We start from the raw sequence: 17,541 nt of genomic DNA, 5'->3' as shown, positions 1-17,541 counted from the left end.
TTCCTTGGGAACAAAACCAAAATACAATCTTCAAGGGCAAAGGCAGCAGGTGTGTGAGTGCCATCCAATTTTGTAAGTTTGGCTTGTTTTTGAGTGTTGAGGATTGCTAATTCTAAACAGCTCTCTACAGCATTGTGCCAGATAATTTATTCTTCAATGCAGTATTAGTTTGGAAAACATGAATAAAGTCCCAAGATCATGGATGGGGCAGATGAGGGATATAGAGCATACAGACATCTCTATCACTGAACCATGTCTGCAAAATGAGCCATACAAACCTCACCTCCAAATTCTGTTATGAAGGTTCTACAAGTTGACACATGTAAGACTAAGCAAGCACCATGCTATTCGCTCATAAATAACAGATATGATCACAGGCATAGGTAAGATCAAACATCCCTCAGGCTCAGATTCCGAACTCAAACGGCACTGGCTGAACAAAATGTTTACTCTATAATCCTAATTACTGTGGGCTTCACAAACTGCAACCAAAATGACAAGTAATGCTGAGCTCGAGGATCTTCCTTGGATGCTTTTCATTCTTCTGAGTCTGTGGAAATAAATATTGCATATATGTGTAACTTGTTACCAAAGGCTGTTGCAAGGGTTCTTTCCACGATTGAGAAGAGGGCCAAGGAATTCCTGGAAGTCTTTCAAATTCCACAGGAGGCATTTCCATTCTAGAAATGAGTGTACAGTGCCGCCATCTTGTGGTTGTTTCACACAATTTCCTTTCACGAAGCTCTCCCAACTACCCAGAACTTAAAAAATCCATTCAAATTCCATAGTTCCCCTTTAGTGTTGCCAGCAGTAAAAACTCTGGGTTAATTTAAAGCAAAATGACACAGTGAGCCCCAGGCTGGGCCACATAAAAAAGGAGTAGGTGCTATAGAGTTTGATCCTTCCCGGTGAATGCACAGTTTAGCTCCACAAAGAAAGGAATGGCCCCAGGTGCCACATGGCTTTCAAGCTTGAACCTGGAACATGCCCAGGGAAACCCACAACTCCCTTTCCGACCTGCTGCCCCTGCAGGACACTTTCTCAGCTGGAACTTTCGGGGGAAACCTGTCTTGCATATCACTTACAAACTCATCTCCAATCGGGACGCCTAGGTGGCTCAGCGGTTCAACGCCTGCGTTTGGCCCAGAGAGTGATCCTGGAGTCCCCGGATATAGTCATATAGTCATAGTCGCATCCGGCTCCCAGCAGGGAGCCTGCTTCTCCCTCTGCCTGTGTCTCTGGCTTTCTGTCCATGTCTCTCATGGATGAATAAAAATAAAAAAATAAAAACTCATCTCCAATCAAACTTTGCACAATGGAGAGAATAACACTCTCATCTGACCCAAGCCACTCGTCCTGGCTTTCATTCAAGGCTTCTTAGGTTCTAGATCTTACATATTAGATTCTTCAGTCTTGTGTCCAACTACTGACCTGGATGAATCTTACACTTCTAGAAGTTCCTTCTTTCGTTGCTGGCTTTTGTTTCCACGCTCGTTCTATCCTATATTTCTAAATGACCTACACATTCTTCTGTGACTACCTAGAACCCCTTCTAACTGTGATGTCTTCCGCAGGAACACTGGCCCAAGTGGTCTTCCGGGCAGCCTCCCACACTACTTCACCTCAGCACTCGACTACGTTCAGTCTCCCAGGATTAGAAAGTCCCTGAAGTCAGAGGTCACTGGTTAGTATCATCATTGTGCATATTACTCTCCCAAAGCTCTGAATTGCTGACTCAACTTGCTTCAGACCTCTGCTCGATGTTGCCTCTTCACTGAGGAGGGCCTGTGTAAATCCATCATCAGTACTTGATGCGCTACCTATTATTTGATTTTTTTATCTCCTCCTAGAACATGCACTCTGTGATGGCAGTCACTTGGTTTTTTTACTACTGTATCCCCAGCACCTAGAAAGATACCTAGCATGTTACAGGCATACAAAAACCCTTCTTTTCTTTTTTAACAAATGGAAGAATTAATTGATTCTGTAGCTTCTTGACTACCCCGATTCCTCACCCTGACACCTGAATATCCTGACTCCCCTTCCATAAAGGATGTTGATCACACAGTGTCCAAGGTGCTTGCTGGTTTAAAACTTACCTATGATCTCAGGGGCCCAAAGAAGACTAGCTGAATTCACTTGTTTAGTTTGGGTTCCAGGAAGATGAGTGGATGTAGCATTGGGCTCATTTCTCTGCTCCTTCCTCCCAGCACCTGCCACCACTCCATCTTCACATCTGTGAGGTGTTTGCAGACTAAAAAGAGTGCCCTGGGCCTAATGCACATATAATGATGCCAGTTGTCAGGGCCACACCAGCACCTATAAGACTGAGCTGTAATGATATAATCAGGGCAGTAAATCTGAGATTAGGAAGCTCACCAGCTTGGGGCACCCCAAACTTTTTCATCAATAGCCTCTTGCCTCCTTATCCAAAAGGTCCTTCACAGTGCAAAATTGGACGCTACCAGGCAGTGACGGGTGGCCGAGGCTTTTCAAAGAAAAAGAGAAGGAAATAAGGCTAGAAAGCAGCAATAGGAAGCAAGGAGGACATCAACCTTTATCACCAATCCAAATAACGTGTGGGTCATAACAACATTCATAACAGAAACCAGAATAAATGTGGAATTGAATTAAAATGAAAATACTGGGCAGCTCCGGTAGCGCAGCGGTTTAGTGCCACCTGCAGTCCAGGGCGTGATCCTGGAGACCCTGGATCAAGTCCCACGTCAGGCTCTCTGCATGGTGCCTGTTTCTCCCTCTGCCTGTGTCTCTGCCTCCTTCTCTCTCTCTCTCTCTCTCTCTCTCTCTTTATGTGTGTCTCTATGAATAAATAAATAAAGTCTTTAAAAAAATGAAAATACTGTGGGTGCCCAGGTGGCTCAGCTGGTTAAACATCTGCCTTCGGGTCAGGTCATGATCCCAGTGTCCTGGGATCAAGTCCTGCATTGGGTTCCCTGCTCAGCGGGGAGCCTGCTTCTCCCTCTGCCTCTCTCTGTCTCTCACGAATAAGTAAATAAAATATCAAAAAAAATGAAAATATTGCATACTGAATTTTGCAGACTACAACTAAAGCAGTACTTTGAAGGCAATGCATATTTAAGAAGAAAAGTTTAAATTAATGAGCCAAATGAGGTACCAATAATTGGCAAACTTGTAGGCTTTCCAGGTTCCAGCAGTGTTTAATCAGGGTGACTGACAATGAACTGTCCATCTACTACAACTGGCAGTTGAAAAATGGAATGCATAACTCTTTTTACATGGTAAAACTAAACTGTGCTATAGGTGATCTGTCTGCATGGATAAGTTAGGGGCTGAAGTGATAGGATTAAATGATGGCAGTGGAGTGTATAAAAAAAATGGGTTTCCTGGGGATCCCTGGGTAGCTCAGCAGTTTAGCACTGCCTTCTGCCCAGGGCCTGATCCTGGAGTCCTGGGATCGAGTCCCACATCGGGCTCCCTGCATGGAGCCTGCTTCTCCCTCTTCCTGTGTCTCTGCCCCTCTCTCTCTATCATAAATAAATAAATCTTTTTTAAAAAATAGGTTTCCTGTAGATTCTACAGGAAAGGCAATGGGAGAAGTGGGACTAAGAACAGGTGCAAGAGAATTGTGCTATTTATCATTTGTCATTGTGCTATTTATCATAAAGGGACAAAAAAGAAGATAAAAGACCACTAGTATTTGTTGAGTTCCTAGTACCTACCAGGAGTAGGCCCCTAGGAGACATTCAATGTTTGTTGAAGGGATAAATGAGGGATCCCTGGGTGGCGCAGCGGTTTGGCGCCTGCCTTTGGCCCAGGGTGCGATCCTGGAGACCCGGGATCGAATCCCACATCGGGCTCCCGGTGCATGGAGCCTGCTTCTCCCTCTGCCTGTGTCTCTGCATCTCTCTCTCTCTCTGTGACTATCATGAATAAATAAATAAAATCTTTAAAAAAAAAAAAAGGGATAAATGAATCCTCAATCTTCATTCTGCAGAAGAAATGAGAGCTCAGTAAGGTGAGTGATTAACTGAAGTCACATTGTAAGTAGTAGAACTGAGGTCTGGATCCAGGTTTACTGACTGATTCATATTGCTGCTTAAAAATTATCCCAAAATTTAGTGGCTTAAAACGACGATATATTATTTCTCACAATTCTGTGGGTAGGTGGGGCTCAACTAGGTAGTTCTTCTACTGGTCTTGTTTGGGGCTACTCATGTGGCTGCAGTCAGATGGTGGCTGGGGGCTGGAACACACAAAATGGCTTTACCTACATGTCTACTTTTTTGATAAGGACAGTTGGAAGGCTGGGCTCAGTTGAGCGGCTGGGAAAGCTGGACAGGTCCCTGAAGTATCAGGGCCTTTCCTTCTCTATGCGGTCTGTCCAGCAGAGCAATTGAATTTCTCATAAGGTAACTCAAGGTTCCCAGGAATGCAAAAGGCTGCAGCTTGGCATGGGCATGGAATCACTTCTGCCACATTCTATTGGCTAGAATGACTCACAGACCCAGCCTGGTTCCTTGTGGGAGGACTACACGAGGACCTAATGCCAGGAGCCATGGATCATTGGGGTCATCTTTGAAGACTAGCTACCACAGGTGATCCTGAGACACCAAGCCCTTAATCTTCCTATTACTGCATGCCACAATGAACAACTACAATTGGATACTCTGCCCTTAGGAAGATCATTCTAGCAATGGAGAGGAAGGTGGCTTAGGGAAGAAGAAACCAAAAGTTTTGCAAATTTCCACTTTGGTGGTGAAGAACTGAACCTTATAGGAATGAATCTAGCCCAAAGGGAAGGAAGATGTGGTCTCTAATATCACATGCTGCAGAGATGCCCATGATGGTCAGGATCATGAAGCGTCAGGGAGATAGCTTAGTACAAGAGGTGGAGGTGAGGAAGCCAAAAGAACATGTTTAGTGTTTATACCATGTCCCACCTAATCATGAACATCTGTAACTCACTAGTGGAAGTGCAGTTTTCTCCTACCAGTTCTGAGTTAGCATACTGCTCTAGCACAGCTCCTGTATAACCAGAGGACTCCACTCTGTCCCAGGTATGACTGTGATTATCTTTCAGCTCAGTGACTTTCAGCCTTCTTGTATTTAATCCACAGAAATGTATGTTTATGTAACTTATATATACATACTATTAAATTTATGTGTACACATGTATTTTACACACAGCTAAAGTGACTATGTGACATACTATTATTCCCATTTTTCATCCTATTTTTTTATTTTTTTACTTTTCTTAAAGATTTTATTTATTTGAGAGAGCACCCATGTGACAAGGGGGTGGTGGTGGCACAGAGGGAGTGAGAGAAGTAGACTCCTGGCTGAGCAGGAAGCCAGACAAAGGAATTAATTCCAGGACCTCCAAATCATGACCTGAGTCCAAGTCAGAACTTAATCAACTGAGCCATGGAAGCACCCTTTTCATCCTATTTTTTCAATGCTGGCAAAGAATGGCTAAATTAATTCTGCAATCCATTAATGGATTCTGACTTCTCCTTTAAAAACTATTATTTTAGAGACGCCTGGGTGGCTCATCGGTTGAGCATCTGCCGTCAGCCCAGAGCACCAGGTCTCTCTCTGTCTTCATGAAGAAGGAAAGCAAGCAAGCAAGCAAGCAAAAGCAAGCAAACAAGCTCCTACTTTAGTAGATAAGCACCTGTAACCCCAGGATTATTTAGGGTTAAGTACAGAAATAATGAAAAAATTAGTCATAGCATTACTATTTTCCATTATATTTTGGAATCATCTGCTTAACTTGGTATCTATAATTTAAAAGAACTTAACACACTGATGTATGTAACATTAGTTTTGCAATTCCACCTTAAAATGAGACAGTAATGAAAAAAAAGAGAGACAGTAATGGATTCAGACTCATGATCATATGTAAATGTATGTAGCAGAATTCAATCACGTTTTAAGCAATACTGAGATTTTTAAGATTCACTGCATCTTTGAGGGAGCTCACTATTTGGATTTTGTTTACCAAGGAAATGAATTGCTTAAGAAGAAAATGCATTAAGTGTGTAAATGCGCTTTAAGTTATGGGAATATAGGGAATAAAAATCCCCTCAAAAAATTTTTTTTAATTTACCACTTTAGGATAAACAAGTGTGGGGTTTATCATTCTTATATTACTTACTAAAGTAAAGGTAATTTCAAATTAGTCGCCAGAATGCCCAAACCCCGCCCTCAAGGACCTGGAAGCACCTGAGAGCGCTTGGAGCTACTGCGGGTTCCGCGGGCGGGGCGAGCAACACGTGGCCCTTCCCAAGGGACCGGTCCTGCTTCCGTGGGGGACCTAGAAACCGACCTGGGAGCAGGTGAGATGGTCACCCTTTTCTATTTTATCGCCTGTAATAAGCATTTTTGAAATAATAAACAAAATGCACCCGAAAGGCAAGAGGCGGGACACGAGGAGCCGTGGGTCTCCTTTCACCGGGTCTGCGCACACGCGCCACAGGCCCCGCTTCCGCCCGCGGGAACAGCGTGGCCCCCGAGCGGGAAGCGGAGACGGCGGGGCCCCGGGGGGGGGGGGGGGGGGAGGCCCCGGACCCCCGGCCACCGGCGCCGCGCAAGGGGGAACGGCCTCCCGCCCGGCTCCTCCTAAGGGAGCTCCGCCACCCGGATCCCCGCGAGGCGGACCCGAGGGGCCGGGGCGTTCTCCGGAGAAGCGCCTTCCCGACCCGCTTTGCGGCCTCGCGGGGCCGGGCCCAGGCCGCGCGTCCCCGGCAACCGCGGGGAGCTGCGCCGCGGCAGAAGGCGGAAGACGCCCGCGCGCCCGCTCTGGCCCTCCCGCCCTCCGGGCGACACCACCGCCGCGGACCCCTCCGAAGTCCCGCAAAGGTATCGTCCCCGGCCTCTGATTGGCCGGCGGCTCGGGGGCGTGGCCTCCGGAGCCCGGGTCCGCGCGCCAGACCCCGCTCGCCGCATTGCGAGCCGGGCCGGGAGCGGGCGCCATGGTGAGGAGTGGTTGTGGGCGCGGGGGAGACGAAGGCCGAGGTTGGGGCCGAGTCGGGGCGGGGGCCGGGGCCGGGGCCGGGGCCTGCGCCGGGGCCTGCGCTGGGGCCTGCGCTGGGAGCCGGGGCGGGCGAACGCGGAGACCGTGCTGACGCTCGCGCCCGGCTCCGTTCCAGGTTCTCCTGCACGTGCTGTTCGAGCACGCGGTCGGCTACGCGCTGCTGGCGCTCAAGGAGGTGGAGGAGATCAGCCTGCTGCTGCCGCAGGTGGGTGGAAGCGGTGGGCTCGCCGCCGCGCCGCAGCCCCCCGGGCCGCCGGGCCCCAGCATGCACCGCGCGCTCCCACGTGGCCGGCCGCGCTTTGGGGGGTGCGCTGGGCCGGAAAGCCCGGGAGCCGGGGGTCCTCCGCTGCATCCGTGCCTACAGTCGCGTTGGGAGCATGTAGAAGCCAGCACCCCGGGATTTAGGGCCTGTAATCGGCTCCTTTACGGAGCGTGCGGATCTGACATGCGGTCAGGGCTGAGACCCGCTGCTTTACTGCGCCCTAGAGGCAAGAGCGAGGGAGGAAAGCCATTCACGCTCTCTTCTCCCCGAAGGTGGAGGAGTGCGTGCTCAACTTGGGCAAGTTCCACAACATCGTTCGCCTCGTGGCCTTTTGTCCCTTCGCCTCGTCCCAGGTTGCCTTGGAAAATGCCAACGCTGTGTCCGAAGGTGAGTCGACCACCACCAGGTAGGTATTTGAGGGAGATGACCGCAGGGTTAGTAGCTGCTGCTCTTATTCTCATAGGGAGTTCATGATCCCGTTTTCCTTTCCTCAGCTGATTTCTTACAAATCTGATACGTGTTGGGCAGTATTTGATGTGTACAGGATGTAGTTTAAAACAGAACCCAAGGTCTGGGGAATATGGTATGCTAAAAGTTTAAAGTGTATATTCCAGGATAGAGGCTTTCTTTGTGGTCCTGACAGCGATAAATGATTCAGTGAAATCTGGTAGGCGTGCTTTAATGCTAAAGGTGTTTCTTTGGTTATTATTGAAGTGATTGGAAAAGGCAAGAAAAATAAGTTCAGTTCCAAAAGGCGAATCAAATACTAAATACTTAACCTCTATAGTTTCTCCGGGTTTAAGGTTTCAATTCTGTATTTCACACTCATGCTATCAGACCTGAGTCCTATTCCTCCCATAGTTGATGCAGGCTTTGCAGTGATGACTTGAGTCTGTCAATCCCCTGAGTGCAATCACTGATGTCTCCATGTCTCTGAGCAAAGCCTAAAGCAAAGAAGGAACTCAGCATGCTCTGTGGGACAAATGTAGGATCAGTCTGTCATTTAATTAGCAGTTAAGGGGACAGGATCCCTTTTATGATTTCAGCATGTTAGTGGGAGCTCTATTCTTTGCCTTGAGGTGTCGTTCATGAGGACCTCCGCCTGCTCTTGGAGACTCACCTGCCATCCAAAAAGAAGAAAGTACTCCTGGGGGTTGGAGACCCCAAGATCGGTGCTGCTATACAAGAAGAGTTAGGGTACAACTGCCAGACTGGAGGCGTGATAGCTGAGATCCTGCGAGGTGGGACCACCTATTAACATTGACAACATTCTTGACATCTCTGAGGGGGGATCTAGTCACTTAACCAGGGTGCATAAGGTTGCTTCTGGGAAGCCCTTCTGCTTGGCTTGGTGCCCATGGGCGCCGTAACTGGCTTAGAGCCTTCCCTTGCTCACTGACTTGTCCTCTTCCAGGGGTTCGTCTGCACTTCCACAACCTGGTGAAAGGTCTGACAGATCTGTCTGCTTGTAAAGCCCAGTTGGGGCTGGGACACAGCTATTCTCGTGCCAAAGTTAAGTTTAATGTGAACCGGGTGGACAATATGATTATCCAGTCCATCAGCCTCCTGGACCAGCTGGATAAGGACATTAATACTTTTTCCATGCGTGTCAGGTAAAGTGCCCAAGTGACCCTTGAAAATAGGGTCTTTGCCCTGTGGTGTAGCTAATTTCACATGCTGAAATCAGGACCACTTCCTGTGGGGTGGGGCTGAGCCTCCCAGTGCTTACCACAGGCTGTGTTCTTACACTGGCTGTACAGAAAGAGGAGGTAGAGTAAATCCACCCATATACACCCCAGCCCAGGCTCTTTGCCTGGTCTGTATTGTGAATGGGAGGACACGGAGTTGAGGTTTTGAATTGTACTTGATTCCTTTTCTCTGGGTAAAGAATAGATAGAGGGCTGAGGTTGTAGCTTTGAGATCTAGTCGCTGAGCAAGGAGTGATTGTGGCTCTCTGCAGGGAGTGGTATGGGTATCACTTTCCTGAGCTGGTGAAGATCATCAACGATAATGCTACATACTGCCGCCTTGCTCAGTTCATTGGAAACCGAAGGGAGCTGAATGAGGAGAAGCTTGAGAAGCTGGAAGAGCTGACAATGGATGGGGCCAAGGCTAAGGCTATTCTGGATGCCTCGCGATCCTCCATGGGTCAGTATAGCCTGGTGGCCAAAATAAATTTGGGGCTGTGGATATCTGGTCCTGCATTCACACTAGGTGTCCCTTAGGCATGGACATATCGGCCATCGACCTGATAAACATCGAGAGCTTCTCCAGTCGTGTGGTGTCTTTGTCAGAGTACCGCCAGAGCCTGCATACTTACCTGCGGTCCAAGATGAGCCAAGTAGCCCCCAGCCTCTCAGCCCTAATTGGGGAAGCGGTGCGTTGTGGGGAACATAAAATGGGGTTAAGGAGTGTTAACAGTGTAGGTCCACACTGCTGTATTTCTTGACCCATGTTCTCTTCCCTGGTCGCATTTAATGGGCTGAAGCAGAATTGTGCAGTTGAGAGATAGACAATTCCAGCCTCTAATTCCTTGAATCCTTCTCCAGGTAGGTGCACGTCTCATTGCTCATGCTGGCAGCCTCACCAACTTGGCCAAGTATCCAGCGTCCACAGTGCAGATCCTTGGGGCTGAAAAGGCCCTGTTCAGGTACCAGTGAGGGCACCTGCCCACACTCAGGTGCCACTTCCGGTGCCCACTGCTTGTTTGGGGATCACAGTGATGGCTGACCAGGGCTCCCTGACCTATACAGACCTCTGCTATGGGGGTGATGGCCAGCCCTGGTGTCTGAGTGATTCCTAGGGCCCAGCAAAAGGGACCAGATTTCCAGGTCAGCGACATTGGATGCCTTCCCTCTGCCTCCGGGAGCTGTGGGTTGGCATGAGGTGGGGTAGAGACCCAGTCTAGCCTGAGGCTCACTGGATAGAGACTGGGGATACAGGGGAGGGGAGGAGCTACCTTGGCTAGTAGAGTTGAAATTTCTGATCTTAAAACTCCCCACTAAATATTCTTCTCCCAGAGCCCTGAAGACCAGGGGTAACACTCCAAAATATGGACTCATTTTCCACTCCACCTTCATTGGCCGAGCAGCTGCCAAGAACAAAGGCCGCATCTCCCGATACCTGGCAAACAAATGCAGTATTGCCTCACGAATTGATTGCTTCTCTGGTATGGGTGGAGGGGGTTGGAGGAGAAGGGGCTGGGAGGGAGGGAAGGCTGACTACCTAGCAGCTTCTACAATGATGGCAGTATTTTTCGTCAACAGCAGTTCACTTAGTGAGTGTTGAGACTTTGGGTCTGAGTGAAGCTGAGGGTAGAGGGAAGACAGGGTGGGAAATAGCTGGTCCTTTAGGGGCTGACAGGTTTTGTTTACCCACACACACACGCACACATCCAGAGGTACCCACAAGTGTATTTGGGGAGAAGCTTCGAGAGCAAGTTGAGGAGCGGCTATCCTTCTATGAGACAGGAGAGATTCCACGAAAGAATCTGGATGTCATGAAGGAGGCAATGGTTCAGGTCAGTTTGGACTTGCTGGGGTGAGAGAGGGGATGGGGACCAAAGCTGGCTGTTGGAGGTGATGAACAGGCTTAGCCTGACTTTGTAGAGTGGAGGCAAAAAACTGATTTAATGAGCCTGATCCAATGAAGCCAGAAGGGAGGTCTGGAGATACTGCAGTCTTTGGGGCCTTTTCATTACCTTTCTTTGGCCAGGCAGAAGAAGCGGCTGCTGAGATGGCTAGAAAGTTGGAGAAGCAGGAGAAGAAACGCTTGAAGAAGGAGAAGAAACGGCTAGCCGCCCTTGCCCTTGCATCTTCAGAAAACAGTAGTACCCCAGAGGAGTATGAGGTCAGTAGGCAGGACAGCCCTCAGCCCAGGGTGAAGGCCCTGGATGTAGGGTTCTCCACAGCAGAACAGAGGATATGCTACTTCAAACCATGGTCTTGAGTCCAGACTTGGACTGAAATAAGGACCTGAAACATCTCAACTACCTCTTGATTCTATAGGAAGGAGATAGGTGCTGAGAGAACTGGCTCAGGAGCCCAGAGAGCTGGTTGTAGCACACCCGGTCCCTGGGCAAGTGTTCTGTCCTCGGCTGCCTCCCAGGAGTCCTCAACCGGGGGTAGTATAAATTCCTGCTCTGCGTGTCCTCGGCCGTATGTCCGGAGGTGGTAGCATTTCATAGTTGGGCTTGGGGCAGGGAGGTATCCATAATGCTACATCAGGATCCACCCTGGGATTTTCTTGAGGTACCCAGTTTGTGAAGTGGTTTTTCAGTGTCCCCTTTGCAACCTGGCATGATGGTTTGTGGGTTTTTCTATAAGCTGATTCATGGGCTTAGATAACACATTTTTCCTTTCTAAGTGGGAGTCATCTTTGGGGTGGATGTCTAGTGTCCATTAAAAACCATCCCAGAAACACTGGGCAGTTTTCACATCATTCACACCAGTCTTTGCCCTAGCTACTTTTAATATGTGTGTGTGTGTGTCCATATAATGGATGATCGTTTCATGCCCATTTCTCTTTAGGAGACCCAAAGTGAAAGACCCAAAAAGAAGAAAAAGCAAAAGCCCCAGGAGACTCCACAGGAGAATGGAATGGAAGACCCATCTGTCTCCATCTCCAAACCCAAGAAAAAGAGATCTTTTTCCAAGGAGGAGCTGGTTAGTAGTGATGTTGAAGAGACAGCTGGCAATGTAAGTCTTCCCAAGAGGAAGAAATCTTTTCCCAAAGAGGAACCAGTTAGCGATGCTGAAGAGGCAGTAAACAGGAGCGTCCCCAAGAAAAAGAGGAAATTCTCTTCTAAGGAGGAGCCACTTAGCAGTGGACCTGAAGAGGCTGCTGGCAACAAGAGCGGCAGCTCCAAGAAAAAGAAAAAGCTCCAGAAGCTATCCCAGGAAGATTAGAATGGACATTTTACCAGGTGGGGCAAACCCACATGATTCCAAACCCACCCTTATATCCCAATAAAAACAAATTCACAGGAGTCGATGTGTTTTGTTTTTTTTTTTTAGGAGTCCATGTTTTATTGAACACCTTACATGGGTATGGGTGGACCTATGGGTGAGGCAGAGCACCAATGACCGCCTCAGTGAAGTCCTGGCAGGTGGCATAGCCACCCATGTCAGAAGTTCGAACCTGTAGGGGAGAATTGTCATCATCCCTGTGGCCTAGGCCCCATCCCTAACCTACCCCCCACCCACCCCCTTCCAATAACACAGTTCCCTAAGGAAGCCAGCCCCAGGACAACCTAGGCTCTGCCCAGATTATGGTCTAAAGATTTATTTAAGAACTCTTCTCTGGTCCACTGTACTGAAGGGAGGTGTAGGTAGTATGGTCCTTGTGAGGTTGGAGGGAATAAAGGGGTCTAGCCCCCATGGGGGTGCAGGTGGCCGATGACAGACTTGATGAAGTCGGTTGTGGTGCTGTAGCCGCCCATGTCTCGAGTCCGCACCTACAGCCACCACCGGCAACAGCCGTGGGGAAGAAGAGAAGAGAGCCCATGAAGGGGGGATAGGGCAATGTGATGGAAATGGAATCCAAGAAAGGATGGCAAGGCCAGGAAGAAGATGCAATGCAGCAGAGTTGCAAGGAGGTGGCCAGGTTTGGAAGAGCATGGACCCATCCACTCCCAGCTGAGGGCCAGAGCCACTCTCAGAGCTATGCTGCAGCCTGGGCAGGATGGGAGGGAGGCTGAGCATGAAGTGAGATGGGAAATGCACATCAGACAGGATGAGGATGCCTTAAAGGAAATCAGACCAGGTGGGAGAAAAGGAAGCCAGAGGATGGGCTTCCAAGTGTGGAGAAGGGGACACCTGTGCCTCATCCTGCCTGCTTGCTATCTCCCTCTGCTCCTCCATCCCCCATGCTCTCTCCCCAGGCAGAGAGCTGCAAGCGCTGCATTAAGATGGCCATAAAAGAGCCAATGGATGGAGCAGGAAAGGGAATAGCAGCCGGTAACCAAGAGGCAAAGGAGACCCAGAGGATGAAACAGCCAGGAGAAGGGAGGTGAAGAACAGCCCTGAGAGCCATAGGGGAAGATCAGAGAGCAGATGTTCTGGGGACCTGGCGGGAAAGGAGGCCCCAATTCAGGTTCCCCAAAGAGGAGTGCCAAGACCCTGGAACCCACCACAGCCTAACTCACCTTGCCAACTTTGATCACCTTCTTCACTGCATCTGCAATCATGTTGGAGTGATACTCGAGACTGTCAATGTGGACAGGAAGAAACTGAAATTCTCCCCACATCATCCCCAATTTCCTTGTCTGTACTCCCCCTTAAAACACCCAGCCTCCTGCCCCAGTCCACCATGACCTACTTGAGATGCCGCAGCATGTTGGAAGCTGATAGTAGCATGGCTGTGGGGTTGGCTATGTTCCTGCCCACCGCCTGGGCAAATGGGTGTCGGGCGCCCTGTGGAAAGAGGACCGACCAGAGTCACTGGGGGCAGACGTTCTGCATGGCTAAGGTCAGGGAAGGGCATTAAGGAAGAGGGATCAGGCCAGGGACACTGGAAAGAGGCATGGGGGAAGAGGACGCCTTGGGAAGTAGCTATCAAGGAACTTCAAGTCAGAAGATAGGCACGCAAAGGGCTGGGGGAAGAGGGGACTTCACTCACCGTCTCAAAGACGGCATATTCTGCACTGTAGCTCTCACCAGGGACCACACCAGCTCCCCCAACCAAGCCAGCAGCCAGATTGTCAATAATGTTCCCATAGAGATTGGGCATCACCAACACATCAAACTGGTAAGGATTCTGCACCAGCTAGGGGGCAAAATGTGGGCATGGAGAAGAGAAATAAGTTCTGCTCCCTGCCTATCCCTGGTACCTTGAGAGCAGAGACATGGGGAGGACATTACCTGCATGCAGCAGTTGTCTATGATCATTGTCTCAAACTTGATTTTGGGGTACAGTTCAGCAACTTCCTCACAGCATTGCAGGAACAACCCATCTCCAAGTTTCCTGTCCATGGGCCAAAGGGAACAGCTTCAGTCACAAGAGTGCAAGGGGCTACCTTCCCAGGAACCTACCCCATGCAAAGCCATGTCCCTCACATGATGTTGGCCTTGTGGACAGCCGTGACCTTGCCCCGCCCCTTCTTAGTGGCATAGTCAAAGGCAAATTTTGCAATCCGCTGAGATTTGGTTCGAGTGACAATCTTCAAGCATTCAATCACACCCCTCGCACTCTGGGTAAGAAGAGAGAAGCAGCCAGGTGACGCTGGAAAGAAGAGAAGGAGCTATGCCGCTCTCCCACCTTCACACCTGGCTTCCCCAATTTCTATGGCCTCACCTCGTGTTCCAATGAGCTGTATTCCCCTTCTGTTTGCTCTCGAATGATCACTAGATCTAGATTGTTGTGTCGAGTCTTGTACCCAGGAAGTGATTTCACGTGGACTACGTTGGCAAACAAGTCCAACTTACGCCTGAGGGTGGGGCAGAGCCATTAGTACCATGCCTGGTGCTCCAGGACTCCTCTACCCCATAGCCCCCAACACCTACCTCAGCCGCATATCGTAGGAGGCTAGCTCCCCCTTATACTCCATCGGGGTATGGATCTTTCCTGTGTAAACAAAGGGGAAGGGGTCAGGCACAAGCCAAGCCCAAGGGAATCCAGATCAGTGTCCAATCCTAGGGACATGATGCAACCCAGACTCTCATCTCCCATTCCCAAAACTGTGACTCTTAAATGCTTCTGGAGGCAAAGAATAATGTAGTTAAAACCAGAAACATCTTGTCCAATGCTTTTTTTTTCCCAATGCTTTATTTTTAGTCACCATATTTATGTTGAAACTTCAAAATGATCTAAAAGGAGGGCAGAAAATTTTTTCATGTTATCAAAGAGCCTAAGTTTAATAGGCTGAGAAATAATGCCAAGAGATCTATACCTTTCTTTATGTTTGCATGTCTACCTACTTGACATTTTTTCAACCAAAACTTATTACCACATGTCAGTCACTGGAAATATCAACCAAAAAAACACAATACACAATTCCTGTTGTCAAGAGCCAAACAATAGATCAAGGAAGACAAATAATATGAAACACATGATAAACACCATGGGAGAGGTATTAACATCATGCACAGGAACCCACAGTAAAAATTCTTCTGGTAATATCAAGAAATGTAATAAAATAGCTGGCACTTCAGCCAAACCTCGGGTTAAGTGAGTACAGTAGGTTGAATAGTGACCTCAAAACGTTATGTCCAGGTTCTAGCCTGCAGAACCTGTAAATGTGACCTTATTTGGGAAATAGTGTTTGTAGACATAATTAAGGATGTTGAAATCATTGAATTAGGGTGGGCCCTAAATCCAATGATAAGTCCTCCTGCAGGAAAAGAAACAGATACACAGACATAGAGGGGGTAAAGCCATATGAAGACTGAGCCAAAGATTGTAAGGATGCATCTACATGTCAAGAAACACCAAGGAACACCAAAAGTCACCAGTACCTGAAGGCTTCTCTCCTAAACCTTCAGAGGAAGCCCTTCCAACACCTTAATTTTGGGATTCTGGCCCTCAGAACTGTGAGAGCAGAACTGTTATTGTAGGCCACTAGCTTTGAGGTAATTTGTACAGCAGCCCTAGGAAACTATAAAACCGTAAGTGAGAACCATTCTAACAGGTAGCATCAAAGGAAGAACATTCTGGGCAGAAGTAATGACGAAAGTTAAGATAGTCCTGTATTTGGAAATTAACAGCCCCATGTGACCAAAGCACAGAACAAATGTTAAGGAAATAAAGGCAGAAGACCTGAGAGCCAGCTTACGAAGAATTTACTTTCCTACGCTAAGGCTGGGCCTGACAAACTCATGTTGGCCTTTCCAAAAGAAGAGATGAAGAAGATGGATTGTAGAGGCAAAACTAGAGACCAAAAAAAAAAAAAAAACCTAACGAGATTAAAGCAGACAAGCAGAGGGGAAGACAGAAGAGGCAGCTAGAAGCACTATTCTAGAAACAGAATTAACAAGATTTGATGACCCATGATGTACCCCCTTGAAGCCTTCCTACAAGGACAACTAACGATCTCTCAACTCCTGCATTCCCAGAAATAAGAAACAAATAACTACAAAATAGTGATGAGCTTAGAGGACTTAATGTGCTAGTATGTGCCCAAAGAAGCTTAAAAAACATTTGCTCATGTGATTTTAAACGGCACATGGGTGGAGGAGCAAGGGGGCACACATACCGATGATGGCCACCTTGTTCTCCTTCATAGAGCTCAACACCTGCTCCAGCTTCTCCTCAGATGCCATATTCTGCACCTCGCTCAGGTGATGCTCCTGGAACTCCACCGGCACAGAGGCAGCCTTCAAGGACACGACCCAAAAACCTCTGGGTCACGATCGAGTAAGTCCTTTCCAACCCACCTCACGGTCCCTGCTGGCTGACTCCCCCAGGCCACACTCACCTTGAACACCTCCTTGACAGCGTGCATCAGTTCAGGCCCCACACCGTCTCCAGGCAACATAGTCACGGGAAAGGCGCCCTCCACCCTCATGTCCTCAGCCTGCAAGCGGAGGAGCCATCACAGCTAGAGCTGGGGCGGGAGCAGAGGTTCCCGGGGAGAGGGAATGAGGGGACAGGGGCGCGGGTAGACCGATGACCAACTTGCCCTTACCTGGCTCCGCGAGGCGGCGTGAGCCACGGCCGAGGTACCCAGGCTCCTCCATGCCCCGGGGTTCGGGGCAGCGACCAGCGCCTGCGACACAGACGCACACGCTATGAGGTCGGGCGTGGGGGTCCCGGACCCCGAATACTGCATGAACCCGGTACAAACCCGCCGCTCCCCCGCCCGCCCCCGGCCCGACCTGACCCCGGGCCTCACTCGGGTCAGCCAGCGGACACCACTGAGAGCCGCCATGTTCGCTGCAGGAAGTCACGTGGGAAACGGTGCCGGAAGCGGGCGTGGCCCGGCCCCGCGACTTCCGGTCCGCGGAGTACAAGGGCGTGGGGCCGCGGGCTGCTCTGTTTTCCTCCGACCCACGGCCGCGGTGCTTTCCTGTGTGTCCTGCTCTCTCCTTGTCTTCTGCGTGTCCCTTGCCCTGGAGCCCCATGGGACACGCGGCCACTTTGTGTGTTGCTTTGCTTTCAGTCTCCACATCTAATTTATGTTGAAACTAGCACTAAAGGAGAAAATGAGATTTCATGCGAGTGTCTTGAGTTTAACGGGTTGAGAAACAATCCTGAGGGATCTGTCTTTTCTTAATATTTTTGTGTCACGTCTTTGTGACTCTTTTAACCAGTACTCGTTGAACAT

At 49.2% G+C, this 17,541-nt stretch overlaps 2 protein-coding genes and 5 non-coding genes across 10 annotated transcripts; 6 read left to right on the top strand and 1 right to left on the bottom strand.

Moving 5' to 3' along the window:
• Positions 1-6,838: 6,838 nt before the first annotated feature.
• NOP56 (NOP56 ribonucleoprotein) lies at positions 6,839-12,267 on the top strand. The gene is made up of 12 exons (XM_077872448.1): positions 6,839-6,959; positions 7,134-7,223; positions 7,553-7,667; positions 8,360-8,521; positions 8,695-8,893; positions 9,241-9,428; positions 9,506-9,657; positions 9,830-9,930; positions 10,301-10,449; positions 10,679-10,800; positions 10,995-11,129; positions 11,810-12,267. Exons 1-12 carry the CDS (start codon positions 6,957-6,959, stop codon positions 12,185-12,187), a joined length of 1,794 nt encoding a protein of 597 aa, XP_077728574.1. The 5' UTR covers positions 6,839-6,956; the 3' UTR covers positions 12,188-12,267.
• On the top strand, positions 8,154-8,221 carry LOC144298970 (small nucleolar RNA SNORD110). Its single transcript, XR_013365801.1, has one exon. It is a non-coding gene; the product is annotated as a small nucleolar RNA SNORD110 (small nucleolar RNA).
• LOC144298962 (small nucleolar RNA SNORA51) lies at positions 8,993-9,123 on the top strand. The gene has a single exon (XR_013365793.1). It is a non-coding gene; the product is annotated as a small nucleolar RNA SNORA51 (small nucleolar RNA).
• Positions 9,993-10,078, top strand: LOC144298967 (small nucleolar RNA SNORD86). The gene has a single exon (XR_013365798.1). It is a non-coding gene; the product is annotated as a small nucleolar RNA SNORD86 (small nucleolar RNA).
• Positions 10,516-10,586, top strand: LOC144298956 (small nucleolar RNA SNORD56). The gene has a single exon (XR_013365788.1). It is a non-coding gene; the product is annotated as a small nucleolar RNA SNORD56 (small nucleolar RNA).
• LOC144298955 (small nucleolar RNA SNORD57) lies at positions 10,854-10,924 on the top strand. The gene has a single exon (XR_013365787.1). It is a non-coding gene; the product is annotated as a small nucleolar RNA SNORD57 (small nucleolar RNA).
• A 9-nt stretch (positions 12,268-12,276) lies between the features above and the next one.
• On the bottom strand, positions 12,277-17,201 carry IDH3B (isocitrate dehydrogenase (NAD(+)) 3 non-catalytic subunit beta). 4 transcript variants are annotated; one of them, XM_077872452.1, is made up of 12 exons: positions 17,110-17,201; positions 16,903-16,983; positions 16,693-16,791; positions 16,471-16,591; positions 14,783-14,843; positions 14,574-14,706; positions 14,336-14,469; positions 14,141-14,243; positions 13,899-14,045; positions 13,599-13,693; positions 13,426-13,486; positions 12,277-12,419 (listed from the first exon to the last, which is right to left on the bottom strand). In XM_077872452.1, exons 1-12 carry the CDS (start codon positions 17,143-17,145, stop codon positions 12,339-12,341), a joined length of 1,152 nt encoding a protein of 383 aa, XP_077728578.1. In that variant the 5' UTR covers positions 17,146-17,201; the 3' UTR covers positions 12,277-12,338. The 4 variants fall into 4 exon arrangements, with proteins under 4 accessions (XP_077728578.1, XP_077728576.1, XP_077728577.1 ...); XM_077872450.1 differs by having other exon boundaries at positions 17,098-17,160; XM_077872451.1 differs by lacking the exon at positions 12,277-12,419 and adding an exon at positions 12,548-12,735 and having other exon boundaries at positions 17,110-17,198.
• Positions 17,202-17,541: the final 340 nt, after the last annotated feature.

Source organism: Canis aureus, chromosome 26, assembly GCF_053574225.1.
Source record: "Canis aureus isolate CA01 chromosome 26, VMU_Caureus_v.1.0, whole genome shotgun sequence".
NCBI lineage: Eukaryota > Metazoa > Chordata > Mammalia > Carnivora > Canidae > Canis > Canis aureus.
Note: the sequence above shows the minus strand (reverse complement) of the source record. Positions and strands in the feature narration are given on the sequence as shown.

Coding starts and splice junctions, on each gene's coding strand:
- IDH3B (XM_077872449.1), bottom strand. CDS start 17,145: ATGGCGGCTCTCAGTGGTGTCCGCTGGCTGACCCGAGTGAGGCCCGGG. Junction 16,592..16,692: donor CTGTCAAGGAGGTGTTCAAG/GTGAGTGTGGCC, acceptor GTGTCCTTGAAG/GCTGCCTCTGTGCCGGTGGA. Junction 12,736..13,425: donor AGGTGATCAAAGTTGGCAAG/GTGAGTTAGGCT, acceptor TGGTGGCTGTAG/GTGCGGACTCGAGACATGGG.
- NOP56 (XM_077872448.1), top strand. Junction 7,668..8,359: donor TGCCAACGCTGTGTCCGAAG/GTGAGTCGACCA, acceptor CTTTGCCTTGAG/GTGTCGTTCATGAGGACCTC. Junction 9,658..9,829: donor CAGCCCTAATTGGGGAAGCG/GTGCGTTGTGGG, acceptor ATCCTTCTCCAG/GTAGGTGCACGTCTCATTGC.